Source organism: Sciurus carolinensis, chromosome 16, assembly GCF_902686445.1.
Source record: "Sciurus carolinensis chromosome 16, mSciCar1.2, whole genome shotgun sequence".
NCBI lineage: Eukaryota > Metazoa > Chordata > Mammalia > Rodentia > Sciuridae > Sciurus > Sciurus carolinensis.
Window position 1 is genome coordinate 57,348,679 of NC_062228.1, and position 22,842 is coordinate 57,371,520.

Sequence of the window (22,842 nt, forward strand, 5' to 3'; positions counted from 1 at the left end):
GAGGAGATCGCAGAATGAAGGTTGCAGTTTGCAGAACGCAGGACTAAAGCCACACCTCTAGATCGCAGATCGCAGAACGCAGGACTAAGCAGACAACTCTAGGTCACAGATCGCAGAATGAAGATAGCAGAACACAGAGGTCACAGGTTGCAGGACGCAGGCTGTATGCTGCATGCCACACCCCACACCTCCAAGAAGCGACCCACCTTTAAGAAGCAGTAGACCTTTGATAAACGTAGCCTCTCTGAAAGAGTAGCACCTCTAAAATTAAGCAAAGTCTTTCTTCCTCTAAGCAAAGTCTCTCTTCCTCTAAGGAAAGTCTTTCTTCCTCTCAAAGTCTCTCTTCCTCTAAAACTAAAAGTAAGCAAAGCCTCTCTTCCTCTATAAACTAGTGAACAAACAAGCAAGCAAGGAAGTAGCCCAGATAAAGATAATAGAAGTAGTTCAGTTCCAGTCCACCTCCAATAAATTACCATGGAATTGTTGCTGCGGGCAACAACAGAAGTCCAAAATCAAAATGGCAGCAGATGGTTCCTTCTGAGGCTCTGATGGTCAGTCTCTTGCCTAGCTTCTGGTGGTTGCCAGTTGTCCTTGGCACTCTTGACCATAGACCCACTCATCCCTCCAATCTCTGTTGTCATTGTCACATGGTGTCCTGCCCTCTGTGTATCTGTGTCCAGATTTTCTCTTTCTTCCCATTGGATAGGGCCAACCCTACTCCATTATGACCTCATCCTAACTCCTGACATCTACAAAGACCTAACTTCCAAATCAGGTCACCTTTAAAGGTCCTAAGGGTCAGGACGTCAACATGTATTTGGGTGGGGAGGCACAATTCAACTATAACAGGGCCCCACCAAACCAAAATGGGAATGTCGTTTTAGGACATGGTGACCTTCATGGATGTGGCTGTGAATTTCACCAAGGACAAGTGGACCCTTCTGAGAGGAAGTTCTTCGAGAACACGATGCGGGAGAACACAGCGTCCACAGCCAAGGATGCCCCACCTGTATTTAGTCAACAATGGGACCAGTGCTGGTTTAGTACCTCCTACGTTCTGAGAGGTGTGTGAGATATGGGAACTGGGTTGTTAAATGACAGACACAGTCACTGCCCCCCAAGTAGCAGACATTGAGTTTCCCCAAGAACCTGGAAGTCTGTCAGTTGCACGACATTTTTATGCCTTTCATGATGAACAAGCCTGTGTGGGATCCATAAGTGGGTATAAATGGAACACAGGAAAAGGGTCATTCTAAGGCACTAAGCTGACTTAGTCTTGGGTTCTTCCCTTTCCCATCTTTTCATCATTTGTAAAGAAATCCACACAGGTATGGCCGTTTTCCCTCTCTCACCCACCTTCAATTGGAAGTAAGAATTTAATCCTTGTGCCACTTTATTTCAGATTGGGTGACTCAATGTAAAACCTCTCAGCAGGATGTTCTTGCTACAGGCACATTTCAAGAAGCCACCAGATGTCTCACTGGCAACATGTGGTGGCCTTCCCCATTAGATGTCCAGAAAAGCCACAGCACGGAGGAGCCACAGAAGCCAGGGGAACAAAACGTGAGCAAAACTGCAGTTGCCTATGAGAAAGGTGCATCTCCAGTTGTGTCCTGTGGGTGTCATGACATGAGGGACAGCTCGAGGCTTGTGCCTTCACAGAGAGAGTCCCCAAGCAAATACAGCCCGCCATGTTCCTGGAATAGCGTGACGTATTATCCCATCTTAAACAGTCAAGAAATACCTGAAAACAATGGCTGTGACGGAGTCTGCTGGCAGAATGTACAGTCAGTCCCACAAATGAGAACATGCACAGAGCAGAAATCACACCCATGGATCGGCGATCAGAGCTACGTGCACCGTGTATATGATAAAATTGGCACAGGAGTGGCCATTCAGCCATGGAATCTACCTGGAAAAGCCTTTGGTGGAGACGGATCACCCAAGGCACCCAGGACTCCCAGCACAGGGAGAATGTTTGCTTCTGATCAGTGTGGAAGCACCTTTGGTCACAACCCAGTCTTTGCTTTGCAGGTAGGGTCCTACCGCATGGAGACAGAGGCTAAGAATCCAGGTGGGAAAACCTCCGCCCACACTCACCCTTCCGGTCCACGCAAGAGAACTAATACTGGAGTGAAAAGCTACAGGTGCCGCCAGTGCGGCCGAGCCTTTGTCTACCAGTCCTTTCTCAGGAGACACATGGACATTCACACGGGCGAGCAGCCCTTCGAATGCGAGCAGTGTGGGAAAGCCTTCAGGTACTCCCTGCATCTCAACAAGCATCTGACAAAGCACATTGTGAGCAAGAACTACGCATGTCAGGAATGCGGGAAAGCTTTCCCAAAGTCCTCAAAACTTACTGCGCACATCAGGACACATACTACCGAGAGACCCCATGCGTGTGAGGAATGTGGGAAAGCCTTTGCTAAGTCTTCAGGACTCCGGAGGCATCTGAAGACTCACAGATGACAGGCTTCCTGTGGATGGAAGGAGAGTGGGGTCAGCTTCATCAAGGGTCTCGCTGTCCTGAGCACAAAAGGAGGACATACTAGAAGGAAGCTCATCGAGTTAACCTGCAGGAGGACATCTTTCCAGAACTCTTGAGTGAAAATTAAGCCCCTCCCAGAAGCTCCACCACCTCCCAACAGCACCACAAGCTGGGGGATATGATCAAAGTGTGTTATTTGCATATATGAATATACCTTAATGAAACCTATATTCTGTAAATAAAAATGCACTCATAGATGACTCCACCCCCAAGATGACCACATTAATCCAATTGTGAAGGCAGAAGCCTTGTGCCCAATCACCTCTTAAAGGCCCCACCCCTCAACACCATGGTATTGGGGATTGAGTCTCCAACACTCGAGTTTTGGGGGACACATTCAGGTCATAGCAAATTCCATCTGCCTCTACTGTGTTCCTCCTTCAATTGTGTGGGCAGGGGCAGTACTGGGAACTGAATCCAAGGCTGCTCTGCCACTGAGCTACATCCCAGACCTTTTTAAATTTTATCTTGTTTTATTTTGAGACAGGGTCTCACTAAATTGCTGAGGCTGACCTTGAACTTGCAGTCCTCCTGCCTCAGCCTCTGCAGTCGTGGGGATTACAGGAGTATGCCACAGCATCCAGCTGTGATCAACGTGCATTATTTTGCTCTGTGATCAGACTGCGTTATTTGCATATATGAATTTATGAAACTCATATTCTGTAAATAAAAATACACTAATCAAATACTCCACCCCCAAGAATGGAGGGGATTTTTTGTTTTTGTTTTGATTTTTTTGTTTTGTTTGTTTGATTTTGGGTTTTGGTTTTGTTTTTATTTTTGTTTTGCCTTTTTTTTTTTTTTTTTTTTTTTTTTGGTGGTACTGGAGATTGAATGCAGAGGTGGCGTACCCCTTTGTAGCCAGAGGTGGCTATACCCCTAGCCTTTTTTTTACTTTTATTTTGAGTCAGGGTTTCTCTAAGTTGCTGAGGCTGACCTTGAACTCGTGATCCTCCTGCCTCGGCCTCCTGAGTTGCTGGGATTGTAGGCATGCACCATGGCCCCCAGCTCTGTCTCTTCTTTCTGATTGCATAGTAACATGTTTTTTATTCCATTTACACAGGAGCACCCAATCCATACACAAGCCAACCACCTCCCCATCTTACTCTCATACTACACCAGTATCCCCCTCACACACACCAAACTAAATCACCCTGGGGCCAGATACCACACAAGGTACCTGCTCAATTTTATTTTTATGTCTAGCATAAATCCCCAGTGTCCTACTTCTTAATTTTGGTTCTTTTTATAATACATATGATGGTATCCATTGAATATTTCTTTGTATCTCTTCTTTCAGAGAAAGATTCAGCCAGGTAGGTGACAGGTAGAACATGTTCTTACATTTTCACTGCTCTGTAGGTTACTTCTTAGACTAATTTCAAAGAGATTTATTCTTTCCTTCACTGCAGAATTTATAAACACAGCTGCTGAAACCACTCTTGCATAGGCCTCACGACAAACTGCAAAAGTCATTCTTGGACTGAGTGACTTTCTGGATTCTGTGATTCACATACGTTCGATGCAAAATTATTTTAGACACAGCAGGATTGTCTGATTCCATTTATATGGTATTTGCAGAGGAAGCAAATCTGGAGAGACTGAAAGCGGATTAGTGACGGCCTGGAGCGGGAGGTGGGACGGAATTGACTGCAAGCTGGCAATAAGGAAGTTAGCAGTGGAGACACTTTAAAACTGGATTGGGGTGATGCAAACCTATCAAGACTCATTGAATCATACCAGACCATGGGTGGTTTGCCGTCTGTAAAATACAACTTAATGAACCTCTGAAGGAAAAAAGAAAGAAAAGGGGAAGGAGAAGAAAGGGCAAGAGGAAAGAGAATTCCAAAGTTCTGCCAAGATCAGCCTTCGGTGTTTGGGGAACACCTGCCTGCTAGGGAGTCAGCCGGTAGAAGGGGACTCTCCAGCCTGGCCCCTGTGGCCTGCTTTTCCTAGGGGTCTGCTGCTTTATCGGAAAGTTGGGCTGCATTGGGACTCCTGCCCATCTTGGAAGGAAAAAGATGATCTGCAAACTGTTAGCCTGATTCAGTCCCAGGTCATGTAAATGGGGCTGAGTCCTACCCCTATGGGAAGGTTGGGCACAGGGAAAGGACTCAGGCGGGAGGCCGGAGCCCTGGGCTCAGTTCGGAGAGAGGAGGCAATGTGATCTTAGGTTTCCCCACCTCTACCCTCATAGGTCCTCAATTCCTGCAGGGCTATTAAATGAAAGCTTTAAGCAATTGGTTCAGCAAATCTACTAAGTACTTTGCAAATATTAACTCAGGGGGCATTCACAACAACCCTGTCAGGTGGGTGCTATTATGGGTCCATTTTATAGCAGGGGAAACTGAGGCACAGCCAGGCGAAGCAAGATGCTCAAGGTCAGTTGTGATTGCCAGAAGTTTTGCTCTTAGTTCCCAAGCTGGAGTGTCCTTGTGTTGGCGGGGTAGTACATTTAGGAGGTGTTTGTCCTCCCCACTGGGAGGAAGGGCCTCATCTGGAGCACGGAGGCATTTAATAGAAGGTGTGGAAGGAAGGAAAGCTGGACGGATGTGTTAGGAGGGCCATAGCCCATATTCGGTTTTTAACCGCGGAGCGCCTCTGCAGGGCTGTGCTCTGGGAACTACTTTCGAGATCAGGGCTTCTCTCCCAGAAAAGAGGATCTTCAGGTCGAGGTGGGACCAGAAGGAAACCACCTGCTCCAAGAGTCGAGAAAGGAGCAAAACCCACTTCGGACGGGGCACGGGCGCCACCTTGCGGCAGAGCTCTGCTAAGGCAGCGCCTCAAGAGAAACTTGGTGGTGTTTGGGGTGGAGATTGTGCCCGAAAGACAGGCGGTGGCCGGTGCGATAATGGGAGGTTGTCAGAAAACCAAAGTGCAACCCCGGCTTCCCAATTTATCTGGCCGTAATGTCCAGTAAGAAATAATTTGGCATCAAGGTAGTCTCACAAAATGATCCACGTGATGCCTTTTACTCTATTCTGTCCCCTCGATGATAGGCGCAAAAAGCCCCCGGCGTGCACACCCAATCTGGGTACGAATCTCAGAAGGGTTTCTTTTTGCTCCTGCCTGCTCTGTCTCCTGAGTATCAGCGGCCCACTGACGCCTGTCTCCTAACAATTCATGGCACACCTAAGCAAGCTAGGAATGCACAATCCCCCTGCGGAGCAGTCCCCAGGTACTGCAGAAGGTCGCAGCGGGAAGAGCGTTAGCTGGAAACACCCTCGGCAACCCAAACCAGGCGCGAGTCTCTAAGATCTACATAGACACTGCAGTCATTTCTCTCCTTGCCACCCATTGGACTGCAGCTCCCTGACCTGTGGACGAGATCAGAGGTGGCCGAACCGCGCCGCAGAAGACGCTGTTTTTCCTAACACTGACAACGCAGGTGCCCACCTGTCTGGGACCCAGATACCATCCCACATGCCTTCCCTTGGAAAATCTCTTTTTTTTTTTTATTGTAAACAAATGGGATACATGTTGTTTCTCTGTTTGTACATGGCGTAAGGCATACCATTTGTGTAATCATAAATTTACATAGGGTAATGTTGTTTGATTCATTCTGTTATTTTTTCCCTTCCCCCCCACCCCTCCCACCCCTCCCCTCCCTCTATACAGTCCTTCCTTCCTCCATTCTTGCCCCCCTCCCTAACCCTAACTCTAACCCTAACACTAACCCCTCCCACCCCCCCATTATGGGTCATCATCCACTTATTAGCAATATCATTCGTCCTTTGGTTTTTTGAGACTGGCTTATCTCACTTAGCATGATATTCTCCAATTTCATCCATTTGCCTGCAAATGCCTTAATTTTATCATTCTTTGTGGCTGAGTAATATTCCATTGTGTGTGTGTATATATATATATATATATATATATATATATATATATATATATATATATCACAGTTTCTTTATCCATTCATCAATTGAAGGACATCTAGGTTGGTTCCACAATCTGGCTATTGTGAACTGAGCAGCTATGAACATTGATGTGGCTGTATCTCTGTAGTATGCTAATTTTAAATCCTTTGGGTATAGGCCAAGGAGTGGGATGGCTGGGTCAAATGGTGGTTCCATTCCAAGTTTTCTAAGGAGTCTCCACACTGCTTTCCAGAGTGGCTGCACTAATTTGCAGCCCCACCAGCAATGTAAGAGTGTACCTTTCTCCCCACATCCTCGCCAACACCTGTTGTTGCTTGTATTCTTGATAATCGCCATTCTAATTCGGGTGAGATGGAATCTTAGGGTGGTTTTGATTTGCATTTCTCTTATTACTAGAGATGTTGAACATTTTTCCATATGTTTGTTGATTGCTTGTAGATCTTCTGTGAAGTGTCTATTCATTTCCTTAGCCCATTTGTCGATTGGATTATTTGCATTCTTGGTGTAGAGTTTTTTGAGTTCTTTATAGATTCTGGAGATTAGCGCTCTATCTGAAGTATGATTGGCAAAGATTTTCTCCCACTCTGTAGGCTCTTTCTTTGCATTGCTGATCATTTCCTTTGCTGAGAGAAAGCTTTTTAGTTTGAATCTATCCCAGTTATTGATTCTTGCTTTTATTTCTTGTGCTATGGGAGTCCTGTTGAGGAAGTCTGCTCCTAAGCTGACATGTTGAAGCTCTGGACCAACTATTTCTTCTATAAGATGCAAGGTCTCTGGTCTGATTCCAAGGTCCTTAATCTATTTTGAGTTTAGTTTCGTGCATGGTGAGAGATATGGGTTTAGTTTCATTCTGTTTTTTTTTTAACTTTAAACAAATTTTTATTACACAAAGGTTGCACATAATTGGATATTTCTTCTACTTTGTACACAATTATTCTTATTCTCCAGAAAGGCTGCTTCTGAACTTCTCATCTGATGATGGCAAGCACTAAAATCCTGGTTTTAGCAGAATAGTAGTAGAAATGCCTCAGTGATTTAAGTTGAAAGCAGTACACTGGTACATGGCTCTTGCACCCAGTATCAGGAATGTACAAATGTCTTTTTATTCAAAAATACAAAATAAATTATCTGTAGGCATGGACAATGACAGCAGTAAACCATTATATATTGTCAACTGAAACCAGTAACTGATGGTTATAGTGATTTTCTTAAACATCAACCAGCCTTTTCTTCAGTCATTTTCTTCACTGACTTCTCTGAAGTTATTGGTGAGGAACCCTGCCTTGAGCTTCCTGTCACAGTTCATTAATAATGGTAAAGCACTATTCTGAGAGTTAGAACATGCCACCTCCCATACCACCTCCCATTCCACCCATTGCACCCATTCCAGGGTCCTTTTCTTCTTTAGGAATTTCTGTAACTACAACTTCTGCTGTAGTTAACAGAGAAGCAACTCCAGCAGCATCCAGTAGAGCAGTTCTTACAACCTTTGTTGGGTCAATGATTCCTTTTTCCACAATATTCACAAAATCTCCAAGCATAGCATCATAACCAACTTCTGAGGAACTCTGTAGAATTTTCTCAACTATCAGAGATCCTTCAACACCTGCATTCTTAGCAATGGTCATTGCAGGAATTTTGAGTGTTCTTTTAATGATTTTTATGCCAATTTTTTGATCTTCATTAGCTGGAGTTAATGAGTCCAAGGCTGGAATGCACCGAAGCAGAGCACAACCCCCACCCAGAACAATGCCTTCTTCAACAGCAGCTCTTGTAGCATTGAGGGCATCTGTAACTCTGTCTTTCTTTTCATTCACTTCGACATCACTTGTCCCACCAACCTTCAGCACAGCTACTCCATCTGAAAGTTTTGCCAGTCATTCATTTAGTTTTTCCTTTTCATATTCACTAGTTGTGGTTTCTAATTGTTCTGCGATTTCTTGAATACGCTTTTCAATTTGAGCTTTATCACCTTTTCCTTTCAAAAGCATGGCATCATCTTTGGTGACAATGACCTCTCCAACTTTTCCTAAGTCGTGAGGCTGAACATCTTCAATATTTAGGGTCAAACCCTCCTCACCAAACACTGCGCCCCCAGTAGCAATAGCCATATCTTTAAGTTGGTTTTTTCTGTTGTCACCAAAACCTGGAGCTTTAACTGCAACAACCTGAAGACCAACTTTTAGCCTGTTCAAAACAAGTGTACTTAGAGCTTCTCCATCAACATCTTCAGCAATTATGACCAAGGGTTCCCGGTGAGCATTGGCAATTTCAAGAGCAGGTACGATGGACTGGACGCTAGATATTTTCTTTTCACTCAATAGAACATAAGCATCCTGGAATTCACATTTCTGACCTTTTGATGTATTAATGAAGTAGGGAGAAATATAACCTCGATCAAACTTCATGCCTTCGATAATTTCTAATTCATCATTGAGTGTTTTTCCATCCTTTACTGTGATCACACCCTTTCTTCCAACCTTTTTCATTGCATCAGAAATGATGTTGCCAATTTCTTTGTCTCCATTTGCAGATATTGTAGCAACCTGGGCAATTTCTTCAGGAGTTGTCACAGGTTTAGACTGCTTCTTAAGTTCCTCAATTACAGCATCAACGGCTAACATCACACCTCTTCTGATTTCCACAGGATTAGCACCTTTGCTAATCTTCTCAAAGCCTTCCTTCGCAATAGAGCGTGCCAGTACAGTAGCAGTGGTGGTACCATCCCCGGCCTCTTCATTTGTGTTATTGGCAACATCTTGAACAAGTTTAGCTCCAATATTTTTGTATTTATCCTTTAAATCAATTGACTTTGCAACAGTCACACCATCTTTTGTTACTTTGGGACTTCCCCAACTCTGTTCAATAATTACCGTTCTTCCCTTTGGCCCCATTGTAACAGCTACAGCATCGGCTAAAAGGTCTACACCTTGAAGCATTAAGGCTCGGGCATCCCCACCGAATTTTACATCTTTGGCATAAGCCCGAGTGAGATGAGGAGCCAGTGCCCTAGACACTGGTCTCATCTGGCGAAGGACTGTGGGTAATCGAAGCATTTCTGCGGGGCATCGGCAGCAAGTGCACGCAGCAAGGCAGGCCGTCTGCGGCGAGTGAGGGCTCATTCTGTTGCATATGGATTTCCAATTCTCCCAGCACCATTTGTTGAAGAGGCTATCTTTTCTCCATTGCATATTTTTGGCCCCTTTGTCTAGTATGAGAAAATTGTATTTATTTGGGTTTGTGTCTGTGTCCTCTATTCTGTACCATTGATCCACCTTTCTATTTTGGTACCAATACCATGCTGTTTTTGTTACTATTGCTTTGTAGTAGAGTTGAAGATCTGGTATTGCGATACCCCCTGCTTCACTCTTTCTGCTAAGGATTGCTTTAGCTATTCTGGGTTTCTTATTCTTCCAGATGAATTTCATAATTACTTGCTCTATTTCTGTAAGGTACATCATTGGGATTTTAATTGGAATTGCATTGAATCTGTATAGCACTTTTGGTAGTATGGCCATTTTGACAATATTAATTCTTCCTATCCAAGAACATGGGAGATCTTTCCATCTTCTAAGGTTTTCTTTAATTTCTTTCTTTAGTGTTCTGTAGTTCTCATTGTAGAGGTCTTTCATCTCTTTTGTGAGATTGATAAAATACTTGGAAAATCATTTGAAAGACTCCCATTTCAAAGGGTGACGATGGTCACCGAACGCCATAGCCTGCCATCTGTTGCTTATAAAGCTCTGTCCTTCTCCATCACTGCTTCTCCAGTCATGGATGCCCCTGGGCAGCAGCAGGACCACACCTTGAGCTCTCCTTAAAGTGACTTCCTATCTTCTGAGTCTCCTCTGTTCTACGTTGTCTCCGCTTTTCTCAGCTGACACGGACTCTGATGGAAGGAGGGCTGATGCCCACACCACTCCCCCAATGACTGTCCCCCACTGCCTCGCAGACAGCTCTGATTTCAGAATGGTGGATGGGACTCAGAGAAATTAAGACACTTGCCCAAGGTCACACAGCTCAAATGCCACAATACCAGTTTCTGCCTCACTCCTGGAGGAGAAAAATCACTAAATGTTCCTGATTTCACTGCTACTGGGTAAAATTTAGTTTAGTCCTACTTCCCTTTTCACCATTAAAACTGTAGCAAATGTAACAAAATGATCCAAGAAGGAAATAAAGAGCCTGTGTAGGTGACAACACCATCAGCTGATATTGCCACCTCCCATTCCCACCACCACCACCTGTCACCAGCAGTGTCACCATCTTCAACATGGTCACCAATGTCTCCAACACCCTACCACCACCTCGAAGCAACACCGGAAGCCACCCTTGGTGACTCCCAGCCACCCGTTCTCATTCTCCATCCCACTCTGCAGACTGAGTCAAAGGGGATGTGACTGTGACATTGGAGGAGATGCTGCTAAGCTTGGGAACCAAGAGGACTCTCACTTGGACTCTCTGGCTTCTCTGACATGGCCCCAGATGTACCTGGGCTCACAGCTGCAGGATTGGCCACCGACAGGTGAACCTGGGGAAGGTAGCAGAGGGTCCAGGACCTTGAAGCGGTCAGCAGCTGGGGTTAGCCTGGTTCTGTCCTGCTGTCCTGGTTGAAGAGGCCACTTTGGAGGCAGGGGTGGAATCTGAGGTCCGGGGCCTGCTGTGCACACCTTCCTATTTGGAGAAAAGAAGGAAGTCACTCAGGGGCGGGAGGCAGAGTTAGTGGCCACAGCCCTGCTGCACACCCAGGTGAGACCTGCGGGGCCAGAGGACGATGAAGGGTGAGCAGCCGCACTCCAGCAGCGTGTCCCGGGGGATCGGCCATCTCCATCTCCTTCCCTCTTCTACACCCCAGAACCGAGGACGACCCACGGCACATAGGAAGGACTCAACAAACACTTGTCAAATGAAAGGGTAAAGAACTAGAGATGCTCTGCATCCCACAGCCCAGTGGGAGAAGAGACTGGAGCCCAGAGGCGAGATGCCTGCTGTCCACTGGGGGGCTGTGGCATCAACAAAAGCACACCCTGGATTACCTGTAGCCTGCTCACCTTGGTCTCCTCCCGGCACCAAGCAGGCTGCAGCTCCTTGCTGTTTCTTGGTAAAGGTTTAGAAGTGTGTGGCATTAGCTTTGTACCCTGGAAACGGAGTCTTTGTGCCCTAAAGATGTAAGGCAGCTTCCGTTCTTTTCAGCTTTCAGTGTTTTTAGAATTGAAGGCAGTTGCGCTGGGGGCGCTCTCTGTGGGAGTCCGGGGAGGCTGGGGCACCTTAGACAGGCCTGACCTCACCCATCTCTTCCAACTCTGAAATCAGCCATAGTGGGAGAGAGTATTGGCCCCCCAGAACTGGCAGACACTCCATGAAGAACCATCAAGAAACACTGATTGGGAGATAGCTGGGTACCCTTCACCAGATCCAGGGATCAGATGAGGAGGGGTGACTGGATTGTCCCGGGGCTCACAACTGCACGCAGGCCTGGCCCATGCTGGGCAAGCACTCTAGCACGGAGCCCAGCCCAGCCCCTGCTCATCCCCTCCTCACCGGCGTACACTCAGCCCTGTGCGTCCATGGGTTCCGCATCTGAAGACTCAACCGATTGCAGATCTAATTTTTTTTAATGGTGCCAGCCAGACACTGTAGCACACACCTGTAATCGAGTGAGACCCTGTCTCAAAAATAAAAAGGACTGGTGATGTGGCTCAGTGGTTAGGTGCCCCTGGATTTGATCCCTGGTATAAACATCTGTGACCTTGGTATTCATGCAGTTCCTGGAACCAATCTCCTATGAATACCAAGAGATGACTGTACTCATCACAGGTACTTTTTTAACCTTTATTTTAGTCATGTATTTATATGTGGTGCTGACAATTAAACCCAGTGCCTCACACATGCTAGGCAAGTACTCCACCACTGAGCCACAGCCCAGCCCAATCACAGATATTTTTTGAGTATTAGCTCTGCCAGGCTTTCCATGTGGCAGTTCATTGTCACACACGCACACCTCAGAAGTACATTCTATTGTCACCCATTCTGCCTACCTGGGTCAGGAGGGGGACAAGTCACCTGCTTGGACGTGGTGGGATGAGGCTTTGACAAGGCATTAGGCATGACTACAGGCAAGAGTCATCCACAGTGGCTAAGTCCCCAATCCCGCTCCACGGCCTGCAGTGGGCAGTAAGCCTGCAGACACATGAACCAACTGTACTTCCCCAACCCACCCCAGCCCTTCAAAGTGAGGCAGGGTCAGGTGCCCTGCCTTGGATGATAAATTTGAGTTAAGGTGATTGCACTGTGTCATATCCAGGTAAAAGTTTTGTTTGTTTTTTGGGTTTTTTTGGGGGGAGGTTGTACAAGAGATTGAACCTGGGGGCACTTGACCACTGAGTCACATTCCCAGCCCTTTTTATTTTTTTGAATTAGGGCCTTGCTAAGTTGCTCAGCGCCTCACCAAGTTTCTGAGACTGGACTTGAACTTGCAATCCTCCTGCCTCCTGAGCCGCTGAGATTCTACGTATGCGCCATAGCGCCTGACCCAGACAAAAGTTCTAAGAGCCTACTCTTTCACTTTCCCTTTCCCAGTGCCAAAGGAGACTGGCATCCCTCCAGAGGAAGGTTGTTCTGTCAGCCTGGGACACAGGGAGCAGAGCTCTTAACTGACCCACACAAAGCAGCAGCGATGGAGAGAAAGAAACCTTTCCTGCATTAGGGTTACTGATTCTGGGGGTGTTTGTTACTGCAGTGTAACCCAGCCTATCCTGCCTGATTACAGTCCCCAGCAGAACCAGGAATGTGCAAGTTTCAAAAAATGAGTGAATGACAGGGAACAGGGACAGGGTCACACATTCTCCCCTGGACTGGCGGTAGAGGAAAGAGCCATGTCTCAAGCTGACTGTCTCACACACACACACTTGTAACCAGGCTGGGGTAAGAGCTGAGCTCCAGACCTTTATTTCCTGTGGTCACAGCTCATCTGGTCAGTATGGGCAGGGGGCTCTTGGGGAGTGAGAACTAGGAGCTATAAAGACGGGGACGTGGGATGCCAGGAGAGCCTGGGAGATGGAGAGGAGGAGAGGGAGCTAGAGAGGGAGAAGCAGGGCAGGAGTGGGGACACAGGTGGTTAGGGCTGAGTGCTGACGGGCAGAGGAAAGAGATGGGGAGGGACAAAGAGACACAGGCCTGCCCGCGCCGGGGGAAACGGAGATCCCCAAGGCAAAGAGGGAGGCTGAAACAGAAAAGCTGCACAGAGCAGGGCAGGGTGTGGCTGGATCCCCTAGAAGCACCGGGAGTCCTTGCTGGTGGAGGAGGCAGGCCTGGGGCTGGAGGTGACCCCTCTGCTGGAGACAGCACCTCCGCTGGATTCTGACCCAGTGCCTCTGCTCACCGTGCCACCTCCAGAGCTCTCTTGGCCTCTGCTGGACTCCACATAGCCAGTGGACGCCAGGTTGCTGCCAGAACTCATGGACCTGAAGGTTACACGGCCCCCACTCGAGGTCCGGCTGGACCCCAGGGCCCCACTGGTGCTAGAGGAGCCGAAGGTGGCCTGGCCTGTGCTGGAGTGGTGATCCCTGGACAGCTGGCCTATGCCGGAGTTGGGGATGCCGAAAGTAACATGGCTGATGGAGCTGGTGCCGGGATCCCTGCTGGTCCTGTGGCTCAGGATGGACCCCGGCATCCCAGGCATCCTGCCAGTGGCCCCCGCACTGGCCACTCTGGTGCTGGAGAAGCCCGTGCTCGGGGTGTTGTCCATCTTCCCCACCGCCTCAGCCAGCTCCTTCTGGCGCTGCTCCTGGGCAAGCTCCTGAACCTCCACCTGGGGCAGGTGGACAGTTAGAGCCCCGAAGAATGGCCGAGGTCCTGACCACAACCCGCCGGTCCCACTCTCACCGCCTTCATCACTTGGCTCAGCAGCTCCTCCTTGCTCATGGGATAGTCGTCTTTGGCCACAAAACCTGGGGGGTCCTCTCTAGGGTTGTGGGGAAGGCAGGAAAAGTCCAGAGTCATGTCCACAAAAGGCCAGAGGTACCTCCCTGCCTTGACAGAGGCCCCCAGCTCTTCCCCATGGGAACAACCACAGTCTCCTCTTCCCACAGTCCCGAGTCCCTCCAAGCACTGTGTCAGCCCCTGTCCTCCCAGAGACACACCCACCACCTAGTCCCCAGCCCTCTGGCCTACTTGCTCCCTTTACCCCAGGGACGTGCCTGCCCACTCCCCTGCCCCAGGTCTCACGTGTTGTCAGGGGGCTGGAGTGGGGCCGTCTTCTTGGGAGGATCCTCATAGCTCTGACCCAGCAACAGGAGGGCAGTGTCAGTCACGGAGGCTTGGTTCTGGAATGTGAGAGCTGGGGTCAGCTCAGGCCCAGTCACAGGCCAGCCCCCAGTGCCCTGTCCCTTGCCTGGACCACCTGGGCATCTAGAAAGGCCTGAACTGTCAGGAGGTACACCAGTCGCTTCTCAATGAGGCTCAGGAAGAGGCTCATGTCCCGATCCCGCATGTGGGTCTTGACCCCGAGGAGTTCATCGATGACACTACTGTCACAGCGAGCCTTGGTGAAGAGCAGCTGGATATCTGGGTCAGAGAGGACCTACTGTCACTGATCCAGCGCAGCCCACTGGTCACCAGCCCTCTCCCTGCTCAGGTCCCTGCTGTGCATTTTGTGGAAACAGCAGTCCAGGCTCAAAGATTAAAAGGGACTCACCTCAGTTCAGACAGCCCAGCCCAAGGACTCAGAGGGACAGAGCTGACATGGGCCTTGCCTCCATCTAAAACCTTAGCCAGAAACAAACCCAGCACACACAGCCCCCCATGCTCCAAGAGCCCCCAGGGCCCCTCCTGGTAGTGGAGGGAACCAGCAGCCGCAGGGCTGTTTCCTGTTTCTTTCTAACATCAGACCCCAGTTGCATACAACCAGATTAGTCACTGTCTTCCATGCACAGGTCAGTGTCAGGGCCCAGTTGTGCTTAGTTATCTGGCTCTCATTAATGAACTAAGATGCACCCGTGACCTTGACAGAAACCTGCACGTAGCCTTCCTGCAGTCCCAGGATCCCGCACACAAGCATCCATCATCCCGGATCCTCCGCCCATCAGTCCCCTGCTTGTTTTTCATGTGGCCTCGTGGCATGTCTGCATATTCTTTAAGTATACATGACATGTCTCTGTTTTAGTTGTGTTAACTTCTTAAGAGAGGTCTCATGCATTATTGATAGCAGCAAACAATTGGAAATGACCTAAATGAATAACTCTGGGACAAATTGTTATGGATTGAATTGTGTGCCCCCAAAATACCTGTGTTGGAGTCCTAACTTCCCAGTACCTCAGAATATGACTTTATTTGGAAATGGGGTCACTGGAGATATACTCAGGATAAGATGAGGTCAGAAGGAGTATGGTGGCCCCCCGCCCAACATGACTGGAGTCCTCATAAAACAAAAAGGGAAAAATGCAGAGACAGGAGTGTGTGAAGAGAGCAGAGCCATCTGCAAGCAGAGGACAGATGCCTGGAACAGATCCTTCTTCCCCAGCCCTCAGGGGGAACCAGTCCTACAGACAAGTCAATTTCAAGCTTCCGCCTCAGACTGTCAGACAACACATTTCTGCGTTTAAGCCTTCCTGTTTGTGTTGTGGTATTTTGCTATGGCAGCCCCAGCAAGCGAATAAACCTAGTCACATTACAGAACATAGCTCACCAAGACCGAGAATGAGATAGCACTACTATTCCATTCTACTTTTATCACATTACCATATCACTCTATATTAATATAATTTGATTACTGAAATGGCACCAAGATATTGGTGAGTTGAAAAAAAAGCAAAAGAGCACAGAAATAAATGGACATCCACAGCATTTATGTAAACATGACCAACCAAGAATGTACAAATTGCCTGAGTGCATGTGTGTGTTTGTAGATTCCAAGAAAAGGCTACATAATTGAGTCCCACTGTACACCCCACAGTGATCTTCTGCTCGCTCCCCATCACCACAGCCTTCCTGTCCCTCTCCTGCTGTAGCTTCCATCACTGTCACATCTGGTTTCCATGAGGACACCATGCAAGAGGCAAGGCACCCCCATTTCCAGAAAGGCTCAGAAAGAGGAACCACATACCAAGGCTTAGGAATGGTGGCAGTGGTTCAAAGCCAGGGTGGCCCAGCTCCTGAGTATTCTGAATGGCTACTTCCTAACAATAAGAAGGAAGGTAGAGAGATGGCACAGCTGGATACCCCAGAGGGGCAATTTTAGCAAAATAAACTCTAGGCTCCCACCTCATACAGATTACTTTGTAATGTGGAAGCTAAAACAATAATGTTTCAGCAGAAAACAGGAGAGTGCCTTTGTAACCTCAGAGCAAGCCAAGACTTCTTGGGCAGGCCACTGAGTCACATGACAACAAAAAGAAACGTTGGTAAATTAGATATCGTCAAAAGTAAAAATAAATTTAGGTTTATTATAAGAAAGTGAAAACATAAGCAATGATATGGGAGAAAACATGAAAAAGAAACACTTTTACACTATTGGTGGGGTTGTAAATTTTTACAACTGCTCTGGAAATCACTATGGTGGTTCCTCAAAAGACTAAGCCTGGAACCACCATATGACCCAGCTAGACCACTACTCGTTATTTATCCTAAAGAATTATAGGCATCTTAACTACAGCAATACATGCATTCCCATGTTTATAACAGCACAATTCACAATTGTCAAACTATGGAACCAGCCTAGATGTCCATCAACCAATGAATGGATAAAGAAAATGTGGTAGAGCCAGGTGTGGTGGCACACACTTATAATCCCAGAGACTCGGGAAGCTGAGGCAGGAGGATCACAAGTTCAAAGTCAGCCTCAGCAACTTAGCTAGGCTCTAAATAACTTAATGAGACAGTAGAGATGAAAAGGAAAAGAAAGGTGGGGTGGGGTGATCACGTGAAAAGCAAAGGGAGATGAGAACAGAAGGAAGGGAGCGGGGAGTAGGGAGGGATATTGGACAAATCACACTGCTACACCATGTGTAAGTACTAATACGTAACAACCAGCCCCACCATTCTATGCAACTGTAATGCTCCCATAAAAAATGTGGAGGGAAAAAATGCTACTATTCAGAATATGCAGTGAACTCGTACAAGACAAACACCCTAATTTGTTTTTAAATGCACAGGATTGAACAGGAACCTCACAAGACATCCACATGGCCAATAGGGTGCCCAATGTTATTAGTCATCAGACAAACACAAATTAAATTAATGAAGATAGTACTGCAGGTACATTCACACGCATAATGTCAAAACAGGTGACAGGTGACAGGTGAGCATCTGGAACACTCTGGTGCCCTCGAGGGGTGGGTCTAAAATGTAGTCACCAGCTTGGAGAACTGTTGGCCATTCTCTAATAAATCTCAGTATCTACCTGCCCTGTGCCCCAACAATCCACCCCTAGGCATTTAGGGACAGATGGCTGGATGATGAGTATGGGTATGGATGAATACCAGATGGATGCAGTGCATGAATGGCTGACAGTGTCCGGGACAGCCAGACAGACCCTGGATGCACAGAGATGGATGTCCAAAGCCAGCCAAGTGTTCGGCCCAACTGGACCCTCTGCCCACTCACTGCACCCTTCCAAATCGAAGAAGCTGTGGCTGGGGGAGGGGCTGCCACGGGCGCTCACCAGCCTTGAGCGTGTCCACCAGACCCCGCAAGTCCTGCAAGCGGGCCTCGAGCTGATCCGACTCAGAGCGCGCTGCATCCAGGCGCTGCTGCAAGGCTGCCTGCTGCTGCGCCTGCTGCTCCTGCTGGGTGCTCCCGCTGGCGCGCACGCTCACCAAGGCCTCCTGCATCTGTGGGGACAAGGCCTGGACGCTGGGTGGGGCTTCAGGAGCCAGGGAGGGAAGTGCAGGGATTGGGAAGTGCGGGAACCAGAGGCGGGGGACGGAGAGATGGGGGAAGGGAGAAGGTGCGGAGGCTGCGCCCACCTCTTTGATCTCTTCTAGAAGATGCTGCAGTTCCCAGTTTTGCTCGTTGATGAAGTTAAACTCCGCGAAGTTGCGCTCCTCAACTGGGGGGAAAGTCGGGAAAGGCGGGGTCCAGAGAGACAGAGGCAGATAGGAAAACAGAGATCACAGACAAGCAGAGAGAGATTAAGAAAGACCACACAGAAAAGAAAAAATAAGGGGCTGGGGAGATAGCTCAGTCGGTAGAGTGCTTGCCTTGTAAGCACAAGGCCCTGGTTCCATCCCCAGTACCCCCCCCCCCAAAAAAAAGAAAGAAAGAAAGAAAAGAAAAAATAAAATTTCTTTTTAAAAGACCACAAAGTAAAGAGACCAGCAAAGAGAGAGGCATTAGCAGAGGGGCACAGAAATCCAGAGCAAATCAGAGTGAAAGTGACAGCAACAGAGACAAAGAGACACCGTGAGAGAAGGGGATATTGAGGCTCAGAGAAACAGACAGATGCGAGAAAAGAGGAAAACAGGCTCGAGAAACTGCAGTAGGGACAGAAGAGAAACAGACAGGGACACGGAGTTGAAGGAAAGAGTCCACCAAGGCAGGCATGGGGCAGGGGATGTGGAGAGACAGAAACAAAAGACAGATGCAGGGGCTTGTGGAACCCAGGGGGAAGGGTACAGACCTGAGTTGGGAGAGTTTGGGGAAGAAGTGGAACAACCGAATGTAGACAGCAGAGAAGGACAGAGACACGCCATAGTCCTTTCCAAGGGACCAGACGTTATGTCCCAGGCCTGGTTCATTGTTCCTGTGCTGTGAAAGTCCCCAGGCTGGGAGCTGCCTAGCATCTTGACCCACAACAGTCCACACGAGATGCAGGGTGCTGGGCCACTGAGCCCTCTCCCTCTGCCCAGTGCCACTCACTCTCCAGGTATTTCTGTACCAACTGGTCCGGGTCGCTCTCGCCGGTCAGCTGGGACAGTTTACTCAGGGTGTCCTCATAGCGCATCACCAGCTTCTCCTGGGAGGTCTTTCGGAGTCCTTCGGCCACCTCCCGGGCTGAGGGAAGAGACAGCTGCGTGGTGGGTGGGCACTAGGGGCCCGCAACCCAGAGTACCCACTTCCACCTGGACACCTGGAGCGCCAGCCCTGTCCACCCAACCCTGGAGAGGTGACCTCACCCCGCTGTTCACGCTTCTCGATGGTGGGATCCCCCCGGTCGTTGTTCTTGAGCATGAGGAAACTGTGCAGCTGATCCAAATGTGAGATCTGCCGCTGCAAGATCTGCACCTCTGTGTCGTTCTGGGCTACCTCCTTCTCTGTCCGCTCCCGAAGCACGCCCATTTTGGTCTTTGCCTCCTCCCTGTGGGGAGAGATCAGCAAGGACTAGGAGGTCGGGGCTTGGATCGAGGTCTGCAGTCCTGGTATAAGCAATGTCAGCCGGGGTCCTAGGGATGGGGTAGAGTTAGCTGTAGTCACTGGGATGGGGCCAGGTCAGCCTGGGACAGCAGCTTATCTTGTAATCACAAAGAGCATAGAACTTTCTAGGCTCCCAAGCCAAATCAGGATGGGGTTATGGGGCAGTCAGGGCCTGTGGGGACTGACAGCCTCACCCACTGACAGGCACTGCTACTGCACACGGGCATCTGGGAGGCCAGACGTCACTGTGACTGTGGAACGAGGACAAAGGTTGCGAAGATGCCAGTGAGAGACCAAGCCTAGACTACCAAACGGGTGATAAGGTCACTGTACGAGAGTTTGGAGGTTGTGAGGTTGGAAATGTAAGAGGCTTGGACAGCTCAGGGCCTGGTAAAGCCAGGGAGGTGACACCACCGCCACTGGAGCATGTCCCATTAGGGTGTCGGGACACCTGGAGGCCTCACTCAGCACACCCACACCTTGCTCAGTTATGAACGTGGCTTTTCTGCTTTTGGCATAGTACAGCCAACGGTGAATCTGACATACACCTAGCCCACTGCGAGGTACAGGGTCACTGGGGTGGGACATACAGTGGACCAGTCTCCTGAGGGTCTCTGCCCAGGGTCATTCTAGTTCCCACCTCCATACCCTGCCAGCCTCGGTTGCCTCCACCCAGAGTTCAGCTTCTTGCTGGATTTCGATTCCGTCAAGGCTAGTTACAGCCAGTCCTCCTAGGTGGACAGCCTCCCCTGACATACTATGCCCCAGTGACAACTCCAGCCTCTGCAGCAGGACTTGCAGATCTTTCTGTTCTTGGGACTCCATGCAACCCAGAGCCAAGGAAGAGGAAACCCAGTTTCCTGGGAAAGGACCTTCAGGGGTCTGCCTTACAACAGTAGCTTGCGGAGGCAGATAGCATCACGACCACCATGCCACAGCAAAGGAAACAGGCTAAGAGAGGGACAGGGACCTGCCCAGGTCATCCAGCAAGGAAGCACTAGAGGCACAAGCTGGTATGACAGGAAGTGTGGGCCATAACACCTGCCAGGCCTTCGAGCTAAAACTGCCCTGAACTGTACCCAGTCAGCACACCCACTTCAGGTGGCTGGAAGAGGTGGCAGAGGCTAGTTCCTGGAAAGGCATGGACAGGCTAGCAAGGACTGGGCAGAAAATATGAACTAGGTCAATCAGATCCCCTCCCTCAGAATTTGAATTGGGAAATGCTAAGAATGAGAGAAGAGGAAGTCAAAGCTAGAAGGATGTACAGAGAGAAAGCAGAGGGGCCAGGCTGTGAAGAAGCCAGGGCTGTGTAAACAGAAGCCACTAACTAGGCATAGATCAGGCCCTGAGGGTCATGGTGGAACAAAGCTAAGAAGTCACAGAATCCGTGGAATGGAGCAAGCACGCGGCTGCCCTGTGGCTGAACCTCAGAGGCTTCACACTGAGCGAAAAGCCCAACACAAAGGTCAAAATGACCTGATTCCACTTACATGAAGTGTCCAGAACAGGCCAGTCGACAGACAGAAGGGAGACTGGAGGTCAGCAGGGGTGGGAGAGTGAGCAGGAGTTGCCTTGCGGGGATGGGAATGTGCTGGATCTGGAGAGGAGGGGGGCGACACCACACTGGGAAGGTCCTAAGTGCCGCTGGGCTGCACACTTGAAAATGGTGAGTTTTGTTATGTGCATTTCAAAGAAAGGAGGAGGAAGGGAAAGAAATCACAGACACCACGCAGTAGACCTGGTCTTTTACAGATGTCATGGTGTTGGGCACCGTGAGGAAGCAGAAGTCAGGAGGTGGAAAACAGATCCTAAGCAGAAGGTGAGAGAGCAAGAGGCAAGCAGGCAGAGCTGAAAGGAGCCAGGGAGGCCAGCACCCAGCTTCCCAGCTCCATCCCAAAGCTGATGCGAAAGAATCGCTGTCCCTTTCAGCCAATACTGACCAACAATCTTATTGTTCTTGCTGCTGGGTGCCTCCCATGTCCCAGGTCCCCTGCTGCGAGCACCATACATGCATCATCTGAATTCTCTCTACGGCTATGAGCTGGAAGCCATTAACAGACAGGGTGACCTAAACTCTTACTCTAATCACATGCCAAGAGAGGCAGAGAGGGAAACAGACTCGGTATAGGGAGCTGGCTCTGGTGGTCTGTTTCTTCAGTCCTGAGCCTTCCTGCCATTGCCACCCGCAAGCCCCAGGGCCCTACCTGACAGTGTAGGCGGAGGTGGAGGAGATGATGAGGGCGCTGACCATGTGCCGCAGGTGGCGGATCTCCTGCCGAGAGGAGCAGGAAATGAGTGCTGCTTCTTCCAACCCCATCACAAGCCCACAAGCAGAGAAATTCCTGAGCCTGCAACAGTGAAGCCTCCTCTTGAGCAGCTGCCTGTGGAGGGGTCTTAAAGAGGTATGTGGGACAGGAGGAAAGTGGAATGGATGAGCAGCAGAGGTGGCTCAGAAAGCCACCCGTCCAGGGAAAACACCTAGCCAGGAATAGCCCAGTACTAACTTTCCTGTTGGATTGGGAAATCTGCATGAATTCTATCACTGTGCCGCAGCTGGGATGTGGTTTGTCCCCAAGAGGTTCGCATGTTGAAAGCTTGCTCCCAGCATTATCATGTTGGGAGATGGTGGCACCTTTAAGAAGCAGACCCTAAGTGCAAAGTTATTAAGTCGTTGGAGTCACTGCTTTTGGAGGGATCCCTGAGTTCACTCTTTTGAGAGCAAATATGGCTCCTTCCCTGTCTCTTGGTCTTCCTGTTTCATCACATAATGTCTCCCTCTTGCCTGTGCTCCACCATGATGTGACATAGCCAAGGGGGCCTTACAAGAGCCAGCACTGTGCTGTTTTGACTTTCAGCCTTCAAAACTGTGAACTGAATAAACCTCTTTTCTTTATAAAAGTATCCAGTCTCAGGTATTTTGTCAGAGCAACAGAAAATGGACTAATACACTGTGACCACACTTCTATTTTCTATTTTCTAGTTCCACAGATATTTCTGCAATGTTATGGGTAAAAATCATTCTTTCAAAACAAAGGAAGGGCCGGGTGTGGTGGCACACAC

At 48.9% G+C, this 22,842-nt stretch overlaps 2 protein-coding genes and 1 pseudogene across 16 annotated transcripts in view; 1 reads left to right on the plus strand and 2 right to left on the minus strand.

Moving 5' to 3' along the window:
- Positions 1 to 22,842, minus strand: part of Odad1 (outer dynein arm docking complex subunit 1) — a 49,713-nt gene that overhangs the window by 16,212 nt on the left and 10,659 nt on the right. For 9 of the 15 annotated variants that reach the window (XM_047528649.1, XM_047528659.1, XM_047528650.1 and 6 more), the window contains exons 7-17: positions 21,987 to 22,054; positions 19,545 to 19,726; positions 19,288 to 19,422; positions 18,396 to 18,478; positions 18,092 to 18,260; positions 14,834 to 14,997; positions 14,659 to 14,756; positions 14,317 to 14,395; positions 13,814 to 14,242; positions 11,484 to 11,735; positions 10,924 to 11,106 (exon numbers count right to left, since the gene is read on the minus strand). In XM_047528649.1, the coding sequence (XP_047384605.1) occupies positions 11,622 to 11,735; positions 13,814 to 14,242; positions 14,317 to 14,395; positions 14,659 to 14,756; positions 14,834 to 14,997; positions 18,092 to 18,260; positions 18,396 to 18,478; positions 19,288 to 19,422; positions 19,545 to 19,726; positions 21,987 to 22,054 (1,521 nt within the window). In that variant the 3' untranslated portion in view covers positions 10,924 to 11,106; positions 11,484 to 11,621. Of the gene's footprint in view, positions 1 to 2,360; positions 2,478 to 10,923; positions 11,107 to 11,188; positions 14,243 to 14,316; positions 14,396 to 14,658; positions 14,757 to 14,833; positions 14,998 to 18,091; positions 18,261 to 18,395; positions 18,479 to 19,287; positions 19,423 to 19,544; positions 19,727 to 21,986; positions 22,055 to 22,842 lie in introns of those variants that run through there. The other 6 variants (XM_047528651.1, XM_047528647.1, XM_047528646.1 and 3 more) reach the window with 5 other exon arrangements.
- Positions 873 to 2,469, plus strand: Znf114 (zinc finger protein 114). The gene is given in 2 exon segments (XM_047527213.1): positions 873 to 1,043; positions 2,035 to 2,469. Coding segments are annotated over 2 exon segments (606 nt in total).
- LOC124966867 (60 kDa heat shock protein, mitochondrial-like) lies at positions 7,511 to 9,524 on the minus strand (annotated as a pseudogene).